Source organism: Hippocampus guttulatus, chromosome 4 (assembly GCF_054856545.1).
Source record: "Hippocampus guttulatus isolate MCC_2025c chromosome 4, RoL_Hgut_1.0, whole genome shotgun sequence".
Lineage (NCBI taxonomy): Eukaryota > Metazoa > Chordata > Actinopteri > Syngnathiformes > Syngnathidae > Hippocampus > Hippocampus guttulatus.
This window is the reverse complement of record NC_141264.1, coordinates 21,395,485-21,406,052: the sequence shown is the minus strand read 5'-3', so window position 1 is coordinate 21,406,052 and position 10,568 is coordinate 21,395,485. Positions and strand designations below refer to the sequence as shown.

The following is a 10,568-nucleotide window of genomic DNA, read 5'->3' as shown; positions in this document are numbered from 1 at the left end:
CATCTAATACTTTTTTTAACGTAAACTTTACTTTGTATTGTACAGTAAATCTAATTGTTTAGAGCAAAACCATGCACTTGGGCAGTTCCTTTCGATTTTATATAAATTCCCGACTTGTAACATTTACACGAGAGAAAAATATGCTTCAGTCGGAAAGAGCGGTACAGAATTTTTTAACCGGACATAGGACCTGTCATTTCCAGATAAGGTTTCTAAACTCATGCATTTCAATTAAAAAAGATAAAAGGCATAAGAGCTTGTAAAATACGTTTAGATAAAAACAATCATGTTCGTGGTAAAAACATCTCACAAAAAGATTAGCTAAAATAAATTAAGAAACGAAACGGCACGGCACTATACGTCTACATCTTAGTTCCGGGTGGAGTTTATTTTGATGTAACACATCAATAATGGCCGGCCTGCCTGATGAGTAAATGTACCTCCTTTGGACACATGATTATATGTTCTTGTTCTCTCAGGCAAGTCATTTGACTATTTAAGGATTAGTAAACTTGGCACTTTCGTTTTTGTGTGAAAATATCCTCGTGTTTCTATTAACATGCAAGCCATCGAGAGATGCGTTTCAATATGAGAATTGGAAAACTTGAATTGTTGCAGTAGTTCACCGTTCAAAACAGAAACTCATAAACTGTATAGACTCGTGATACTAAAGCATTTCATGGCTTGAATGCATTTGATAAAATAAAATGGATGTTTGTATCGTACAGGCAATGGTAACCAAAAATTCACCACCTCGAGAAATTTGAATATCCCCCCGAGGACCCTAACCTTTCCCTGAACAGGTGTGATGTCAGATAAACGCCAGCGTGCTCGGGTGCAGGGTTCCTGGGCTAAACAGCTGCCCAAAAAACCGAGGCCAGCAGGTACTTAGAAATTAAAATTCTTTATGTTCACTCAAACCCACTTTAAAATTGTAGTCTTCAATGTGTCATCTTTTTATTTGCCGTGTAGTTCCTCCCAGCCAAAATGCCACTCCAGCTGTCGCATCCTGGGGAATACATCAGCAGACGACATCTGCAAATTTTGAGTTCCACCAGCCCATTAAGGTCTTTTTGCGCATGAAAAAAAAAAAAAGAAATTCCAACAAAACTGAATCTGAAAGCAGAAGCTTTACTAACAAGACATGTATTTCTCTTCTTCACAGCCCGTTAGAGATGTACCACCAGAGAAAGTTATTGAGTAAGTGTTGGATTTGAGTAGACTGGCTCATAATTTTTGTGTAATACTACTTCTAGTATGTATTTCTGTTTCTATTTTGCTTTCGACAGCCAGGCAGGTGATTACGAAATCAGCCATGAACCCTCAGGTGTGTCAAGGTAAGCAATGAAATCAATTGAAATGTCAATAATGTGTACCCACCAAAAAAATAATTTTGGGTTGCGTGTTTAGTAAAGAAAAATAGCGCTCTAATTGTTTAAAAACAAATTAGACGTGAATGTTAAAAAAAATAAACATAGGTACTGAAGGGTTCTTGTGTTAGATGTGTGCCTTTAAGGGGAACGCCCCAGTGAATTATGTCTTCAGGGGCCTGAGTCAGCTTGGACAATTAGTCAGCGTGTGAGTGTCTGGGCGCGAGTTGCGGCATACAGCAGCTCCTTGCGAGTGTTTTCATCTTGTCTTTTTGGGTTTGACTGTTTGTGACGATAGCTCTCTTTGGCTTCATAAGAGGGCATTATCGTTGATTTATAGGCACTCTCGTTTTTATTTGATTTTGTCAACAAAAAAGATTTGTTTTCAATGTAGATTTATTCATTTCCCTCATTTTTTGTTCACTCTATTAACCTTGAATATGATATGTGTTTGTCTTATGCGATCAGATTGCGACTGGTGCCCAGCTTTCTTCCAGCAGACAAAGCTGACTGGATATTCAGTAAACTGCTGGCAGAGCTTCCCTGGTCACAAAAGACCAACGTCCGACAAGGTGGGTATAAAAAAGTCAACATGATGACCACATGCTCATCGAGTGAAAACATCATATTTTCACGTTTCGCTTACATTTCAATGTACAAAACGCCTTCATAGACCGCAACATTGCACAATTAGGACCAGTGTAACTTAGCAGTGTGCAAAATCTTTTACGCTAAATTATTATTGTATAATTTAAAAATGTGTATTCCTACAATCTACCAATAAAAAACAAACAAAAAAACAAAAAACAATTACCCTTGCCTAGCTTTGATCTTGGCCAGTTAGGGTGATTGAAAATTATCGTATCATCACACAAATCTGACATCCCAGCATGAATAAACTGGAGTTAAAAAAAACATATTTTTACAGGAATAAAGAACATTTTGTTTTTTTTGATGAGGTTTTTTCTCAAAAATGTCGTTCTCTTAAAAATAAATAACTAAAGAGGACTTTGCCAAAATAAAAGAGAAAATATTTTGTGTGTGCGTGTATGTGGGTGGGGGGTATTTCTTTTTATTCATTTAAAATGTGACTTTTTTCCATTATTAAACTTTGACTTGAAAATAATATTTTGACTTGATCTTGGGAAAAAAATGCATTTAATCTTGAAAATTTGTGACTTTTCACTCTTCCAATAAAATTCAACAACGGGGCATTTTAGAATATCACAAGCAAGAACAAAAATAATAATGAGATGGTCGTAATCATGCCCTAAATTGCTCATATTTCACAAATTCTGTCAGTGTGTGTATGTCAACTTTCGAGCAGAAATGAATGCTCTTATTTTTCATGCACCCTTTCATACGGCTCCCTACGTGCCTGAAATAATGTTGCAAAGGCTAATTGTGCCTCCCCTCTTCACCCCCCCCCCCCCCCCCCCCCTTCGCCCTTCCCCCTTACTGCTTTAGGTGAGGCCTACGCAGAGCCCAGGCTGACCTGCTGGTTTGGAGAGTTACCCTACACTTATGCTCGTTCCACCATGGCCGCCAATACCAAGGTCTAAAAAAAACATGGAATACATAACCAACAAACACAGCATCCACACACAATACAGTATAACCTCCCCCCCCAAATGTTTGTAATTGCATCTCGCTACCACAGGATGGCGGCAAAGCGCCACCTGTGTGTATTTCTCAATTCACTTCAACATACAGTATTTGACACCTTGCCTTGTCACACTATCCCGCTATCCGACCCTAGTGGCACCCGCTGCTGTTGAACCTTCGCCGAGCGGTTTCCGAGGCAAGCGGCGGTGGCGACGGCGAGCGCTTCAACTCGCTGCTGTGCAACTTGTACCGAGACGGACACGACAGCATCGGCTGGCACAGCGACGACGAGGCCTCGCTGGGCCCGCAGCCCGTCATCGCCTCGCTTAGTTTGGGTGACAGCAGGGTGTTCAGCCTACGCAAGAAGCCGCCTCCGGTCAGTCACACACTGGCATGCAAGCACAAACATTTGAGTTTGAATCGTTTTTTGGAAGAAATAATAAGTTTGCGTATAATCTTGTTTCTGTTCTACAGTGTCAATGTTTCAACAGGTTTGAGATTTATTGGGCTAATCTGGCATTTTCAAATCACATGGGAATCACGTGGGAATTTGTGTTGGTGTACAAGCAAAATTTGTTGAGATGATATTTTTTTGTCACAGGAAGAAAATGGTGACTACACTTATGCGGAGCGTATTAAGGTTCCTCTGGGTCACGGCGCTCTGCTTTTGATGGAAGGAGCCACGCAGGATGACTGGCAGGTAGGTTCCACCAATCACTCCCAACATAGAGAAATGTTACACACCGCAAATCACAAACATCGTCTTCAAGGTCAGGAATGATCAAGAGCCCCGTTCGTTTGAAAGGCTATGCAGTGGTTAAAATCCATCGGAAGTCAGTTGGCTGCCCCTGATTCGTCCGCGCCTCACTCGGTTGATTTTGATGCCCGCCTCTTGTGCTTCTCAGCACCAGGTGGCGAAGGAATACCATGACCGCGGCCCCCGCATTAACTTGACCTTCAGGAGCATCTTCCCCGAGCCTCAGGGCCACTGGCCTGGCACCAAGTTGCGCTTTACCGGCCGCCAAGCGGACGTGAATCTCACAAATTAGAACCCGACAATAAAAAGAACTGCACCGGTTGAGATTTTTCATTTTTCTGTTTTTCCCAAAGAGCAAACCCGAAACACAACTCGTGTGACCAGGACGATGCGGTGTGTTTTACACTTGATCAGAACTGAATTGTCTTGTTTTACTTAATGAGTACAAGAAGTGGCACGTACTGACATTGAGAAAAATATAAATGAGTCTAATCACCCCCACACCCCTTGTCAAAGGAGTGCATGTTTACTTGCAATAAAAATAAATAAATAAATAAATAAATAAAACGAATACTTTTGAGACATTCAAACTGTCAAGTAGTTATTTGAAATTGAAAAAAAACCCTTATTGTGATCTTATTTTCTGTAAAATAAGTGGAACTCATAGCTGGCCTGGTGGAACAGGATTGAAGAGCCTTGTCCTAAGACAAACCACAAGTCAATAAAATCCATGAATAATCAATCACAAGTAACAGTGATTTTCGATGTTGAACCAGTTATATAATGTCATCATAAATTTAGATCCTTGTAGCATGTAAAAAAAAAAGGTACCTATGCTTTGCCCAAACATGGTACAACCCCGTCACCTTTACTATATACGGATTTGGTTGAATCCGTTGTTGGTTTACCAGTTGGACGATGGTCTGGAAGACTGCATCTCTGGAATCAAGAAACCTTGCCACCCGGTAATTAATCCATTTGCTTCAACTACTTGGTGACATTGCAAATAGTCTCAAGAAAATTGATTTTTTTGCGCCACTTGAACTGATCACGTGTTTTAGCTTAGCTCGTGCTTTCGCTCAGAGAGCAAAAAGACCATTTGCAAGTGTGGCTTGCTTTCTTGCAAGGACTTGACCCTCGGAAGGAAAAAAAAAAGATTCATTAGTCACTGTCAAGATTTACTCCAGTTTGAAAATCACCCCCAAAATTGTTATTCATCTATGTTTGATGCTAATCTGTTACAATGTAGTCAAAACTCCCTGAAGTCTTACAATGTCCAAAAAAGGTGCACATTTCAGAATTTGCATTTAACAGAAGAGGTTGAAGGCACCCTTGGGTGATCATTTCACACATAATGTCCACATTGGATCAAGTTACAACCTAAAATGCAGAAAAACATCCATTATTGCACTACCTTGTGCTTTTGGAAACACAGTTCACACGTTTGGCACACCATTCGGGTCCACTCGGCACGAGCAACAAGGCTGGATTTACACTGTGTGTGTCAAGTGACTCATTTGGGATAGGAGCCATGCCAATGTCGATAAAAACATTTGTGCGCGGAATAAGACCTCTTCCAATTGTGTGTTATTTAAAAAAAAAAGAGAATTGCATTGCATAAGTCAAGTATCAAAGTCGAGGCATGGGGGCCAGATCTGGCCCGCCACATCATTTTATGTGGCCCGCGAAAGCAAATCACGCGTGTCAAGTTCCATGATGCTTGCTAAAGTCTGAACCAAAATGTCAAATTGTCCTATGTAATCCACAATAACAGTCATTATTCTTGACTTCTGATTTTAAAATGAGTGAATCATCATTTTGTTTTGCGCTGTGTATGTAAGATGTGGAGGGGATTAAACATTTTTATGGTTTCCCAAAATTCATAATGGCCCTCCGAGGGAAATCGTAACTACAATGTGGTCCGCGACAAAAATGAGTTTGACACCCCTGGCATAAGTGATACAGTCCACTTGAATCAGAAATGGTCACTCGGAACCCGTAGTGTGAATCCAGCCCTGGTGAACAATGCAAAAATGAATAGATAATCTCACACACACAAAAACACAAGTTAGCTTCAAATACAGCAGCGCACAGACTGATTACATACAATCCGAGACACACAACTGGCGCTTTACTAGAACACAGTCAAGGCACAGTAACTTTTCCATATATCCATGGTTCACTATTCACCAAATTGTTCAACATTCCTAGGAAATTATAACGGCGAGCTATTTTTAGACGACTCATGTGGTCCTTTGGGGGCTATCTGGTGCGTGTGGATTACAGTGATACAACACTAATACTTGATGCCTCGTTGTTTAACCAGGCATTTAGGTCTTAGTCTCTCATTTCTAATGTCGACCTGGGGGCAAATTAGGGTTCAGTCTCTTGCCCAAGGACACTTCAACAGCAGGCAGTCAGAGACGGGAAACCGACCGCTGACCCTTTGGTCATTGGGTGATGCGCTCAAGCACCTGAGCCACAGCCACCTTTCCGGATGGCACCGAGGCACTACTTTTCTATTCGATGGTGCTTTTGATTCCCCTTATTTCAACATGGTTCCTTGTCACGAAGATGGCGCCACAGCATTACTTTTCGATTGTCCAAGTGTTTGCTGCCATCCTATGGAAACCTCTGTCATCGGAAAGCGCACAAAAACCGTGAAGAAGTCTCAGCAAATAAAGGAAGGTTTCACAGAACCAAAAATGCACGGAGATAAAACTCAATAGTGAACTGCCAATGTGGTGGAGAACACTGCCGCTAGAGACGTGTTTTTAATTAGCTACGATAATTCAGTGTGTCGAATGAGGTTGAAAATACTAAATAAGTACCGTGAAATCGCACAAGTAACAGTTAAGAATAAAACTTTTGTTGGGTGATGAATTTAAGTTGACATGAGTGCAACAGGTTGTTGAAGGCCGACTTAAAAAACAAAACAAAACCCAACAACAACAAGGCGGGTATTGCACGCGATCAAGATATTCAGCTTCAGGAAATCCAAACGGCGCGTTCTATCCTGGTTCGGGTGCACCAGTACCAAAGGAGCCGGTCCCAGTCCTGTTAGACGCGATGGAGGAGGTGACGCTGCCACCTGCTGGTGAGGCTTCGCCGCCGTGTTGCGTTTTGAAGTAAATGATGTAAAACAAGGGCAGGACGATGCCGATGAGCAGCATGGCCACCACGGCGTTCCACCACTGGATGCCCCAGTCCGCCCCCTGACCCTTCTGCCCTTTGACGATGGACCTTTTGGAACCGACATCCAACAGATCCATGTCAAAGTCGTCCGAGTTCGGGATCAGCTTCTCCGTGTCGTTGTCCACTTCGATGAGGAAGTCCATCACTTGGTGTCTGTTTGGCTGCGGCTTGACTGGCGTTTCCTTGAAAGAGTTACTCGGGCTGGCCTCCAATTCCGTTAAAAGGCTGTGCTTGGGAACGGGAATTTTGATGGTTTTCAGTGCAAATAAATCCTGCTCCTGTATGAGGTTGTTCACACGCTTTATGTCTGCCACCTGTTCGAAGAAAGAAGTACCCAATTTAAGCTGGTTGAAGTTCAAAAGTTGATTGAATTAAAAAAAACAACAACATATATATATATATATATATATATACACATATATATACAGAAAAATCTGTGAATATGCAAATTCACATGAACTGTAGTTTTAAATTGTCTTATCATTATTTACCACTAGATGGCAGATGTAGCTGACTCACCCTTCGACAGGTTCTTATACTGCCCTAAACTACAACATGAGTAGGCCGAATAATTTTTGCTGATTTGGAATAATGTGCAGGACTTAGAACCTCAGTAATATTCAAATTTTCAGTTTTTGCGAAGAATGCACAAAATGAGTTCCTGCTCTAAAAATTGGATTGCTGTTCAGCAGTTTTGTGACATCCTTGAATGGTAATTTTTACGCAAGGGAGTAATATATTAAAAGCATGTGTTTTGCACACATGCACATATTTTGTCCTTATCTAAAATTGCATTTTTTTCATACAACTGGTCGGTAAGTATGTGGTCCTATGTGGGCCCTCAGTCGCACTGATGGAAAAATTAAGCACGCTGCCAGCATTTATATTGCCCTTCCCTTATTTCAAGCCAACACTTTCGCAGCCAGATACTACAAGTAGAGTATGTGAGAATGGCGACCCCAAATGGACAAAACTAATGACCGCACCTCACACGCACATTATTGTTTGAACAGGCAAAACCAAATTTCATTTTGATTAAATCGGTGGGATGATCGGCAGAATATTTTATTCTAAAAATATCTGCTGGCTGTTGCCCTATATCACTCCCCTACCTTGCATCCGTACTGCAAGGCCAGTTTATTGAGATTGTCGCCGTCCAAAACGTCACGTTCCAGCAGGTGAAAACTCCCCAGCCTGTCCTGCTCCAACTCTTGGAACGCCCGAGGTATCATTTCCATCAGGCCCAACTCCTCCAACTCGTCCTCTTCCTCCTCGTCCGATGACGCAGCTGTGCCGTTGGCTTTCCTCTTGAACATGTAAACCTGGCCATCGGCGCTGGCGTGGACGTCCACCGGGGCCTGGAACGCGTGCGACACATGCTCCCCGCGCCGCATCTTTCAACACTAGCCAGGAAGAAAAACAATTTGAAGAACCAGTCATCTCAAAAAGAGTTGCTAGAAAAGAATAAAGGTGGTCCTCTGTTCACTCAGTGCCTTACTTTTTGTTTTTCATTGAATTGTTTTGTATTTATGATGTGGAGGTGTTTCTGCGCTCACAATCGTGTGGCTCTTAAATCTTAAAATTATGTTTCCGATCATATACATTTGCACCAATGTTTTTTGCCTCGTGTTGATGAGAAAGCGCGAAATAACTCTCGTGAGTGTTTCACAGTTTTGACTAATTTTTACATTTGTATGACTCTTAAACGCGAGTCATAAAACATTGCATGAACAGTTGAAGGTTTCATGATGGCAAGCCTGACTCTGGAATGTATTATTTCTATTTTTGGGAGGATTTCCTATTGCAATGTGACTGCACTCTTGTGTATTTCTTCAACGTTAATATTTAAATCAATTACATTTAAATGTAATTGATTGACAAGACACAATAGCACATTTGCACTTATCACAAAATTTAACGATTACCTGTACTTTGAGAGAAATCCTGCCGTCATGCCATATGTGGAATTGCCCGAAAATTACTAAAGGGGAGCAGCATTTTTTTTACGTTTAACGTTGGCAACAGAGGCCAGAGGGGATGTTACCATGGTAACATATTTGACTCGCTTTACACTTGGCTGGTAACTGCCTGCCTGTTGCTCTGAAAACAATAAAAAGGTGAACTGAACTACAAGTCACTCAACTAGAAAGATTGAAAAAGACGATATTATTCATCTTTTATATTAACACGTTCAACTGGGGAGGCACGGTGACTGGTTTGCTCGTCTGCCTCACTGTGCAGAGGTGCAGGGTTCGATTCCGGCTACGGCCTTCCTGTGTGGAGTTTGCATGTTCTCCCCGTGCCTGCGGGGGGTTTTCCTGGGGTTTCCAGGTATTCCGGTTTCCTCCCACATTAACGGAACACTCTAAATTGTCACTCGGCGTGACCGTGAGTGCTAATGGTTGTTCGTCTATGTGTGCCCTGCGATTGGCTGGCAACTACTTCAGGGTGTCCCCCGCCTACTGCCCGATGACAGCTGGGATAGGTTCCAGCACACCCGCAACCCTCGTGACAAGTTGATTAGAAGATGGATGGATGTTCAACTGGTAGGTTATACGACGTTAGGCCGGTCAAGTGCCACTTTTGCTCATGAAGCTTGGAGCCGTTTGACTTCAGCGACGCGTTAGCCTAGTTAGCACATGTAGCTCAGTTAGCCTTATTAGCGCAGTACTCTCGTAACGTGTTACCCAACATGACGTGTGTCACTTCAAGAGGACATTTTGTCTCCCACGCACAACTATAAAGTCGCGCACACTGTCGTAGGCAGCTCCAATGTAGTTACCTTAAAGGGAAAAGCAACAAAAGGCACCACACTCGTAATACTCTCCAACCCCTCCACCAGCTACTTTGTGCTAAGTAACTTCAAGTTGGTGTGAGTGACGTCAGCGAGCAAACCTTCTGTGGTACTCTAAAAGCGGACACACTCGGCCAAAAATTCACTACCGCCCCTCTGTGTTAAATTACCAGAAATGCAGCCTTTTTTACAAGCTGTTATTTTAAAAAAATTCTCAAGCAATCAATTCATGCTTGATTGCTTGATACATTTTATTATATTCATTTAATTGTCATAGCCGCCAAACCACTATGCATTTAGTTATGGATGGTGGCTTACAGCCCCAACCACAAGCCACTGTTAGCTATAACTCCGGCTGAAGCTTGAAACATCAATCAATGAGTCAAATTTGATTTAAATAACACTTTCGTCACATGAAAATGCAATTCAACGTGTATGCGTATCCGTTGGAATGGTTGATTCTCTTCTATAACCCAAAATGGATTCACTACTCCAGAATCCCCATCGGTGTGATTAGAATCCCACTGAAATATTCTGACAGAAACCTGCAGCGGTTGCATCTGGCAACCAATCTAAACCATAAAAGACTACTGCAGTATTTTCGATTGAGTGTCCTGCAGTTTCAGACTCCCAAGTCTCACGCTTCCACCTGTGCCAACCACCGACCGTTTTTCCACCTCTGCTGCACAGTACAAGCCTCAGCCTTCTGCTGCTTTACATCTGTTGCGCCCACCAGAAGATCTTGGCATCTAGTTTGGTTGGCAGGCGTTTGGGAGCGGCAACTGTGGAATATTTGGCCAGAGGCACTTAACAGACGCCGTGGTCGCACATGTCTGAGTCAGGCATG

General features: G+C 42.3%; 2 protein-coding genes across 3 annotated transcripts; one reads left to right on the top strand and one right to left on the bottom strand.

Annotated features, from left to right (window-relative positions):
• Nucleotides 1–389: 389 nt before the first annotated feature.
• Nucleotides 390–4,053, top strand: alkbh3 (alkB homolog 3, alpha-ketoglutarate dependent dioxygenase). 2 transcript variants are annotated; one of them, XM_086109768.1, is made up of 10 exons: nucleotides 390–479; nucleotides 804–884; nucleotides 973–1,067; nucleotides 1,166–1,200; nucleotides 1,290–1,337; nucleotides 1,839–1,942; nucleotides 2,838–2,926; nucleotides 3,130–3,351; nucleotides 3,577–3,675; nucleotides 3,881–4,053. In XM_086109768.1, exons 2-10 carry the CDS (start codon nucleotides 809–811, stop codon nucleotides 4,022–4,024), a joined length of 912 nt encoding a protein of 303 aa, XP_085965894.1. In that variant the 5' UTR covers nucleotides 390–479; nucleotides 804–808; the 3' UTR covers nucleotides 4,025–4,053. The 2 variants fall into 2 exon arrangements, with proteins under 2 accessions (XP_085965894.1, XP_085965895.1); XM_086109769.1 differs by having other exon boundaries at nucleotides 413–479; nucleotides 729–884.
• Nucleotides 4,054–4,897: 844 nt separating this feature from the next.
• Nucleotides 4,898–9,794, bottom strand: lysmd4 (LysM, putative peptidoglycan-binding, domain containing 4). Its single transcript, XM_086109770.1, has 3 exons — nucleotides 9,710–9,794; nucleotides 8,040–8,330; nucleotides 4,898–7,241 (listed from the first exon to the last, which is right to left on the bottom strand). Exons 2-3 carry the CDS (start codon nucleotides 8,319–8,321, stop codon nucleotides 6,744–6,746), a joined length of 780 nt encoding a protein of 259 aa, XP_085965896.1. The 5' UTR covers nucleotides 8,322–8,330; nucleotides 9,710–9,794; the 3' UTR covers nucleotides 4,898–6,743.
• Nucleotides 9,795–10,568: the final 774 nt, after the last annotated feature.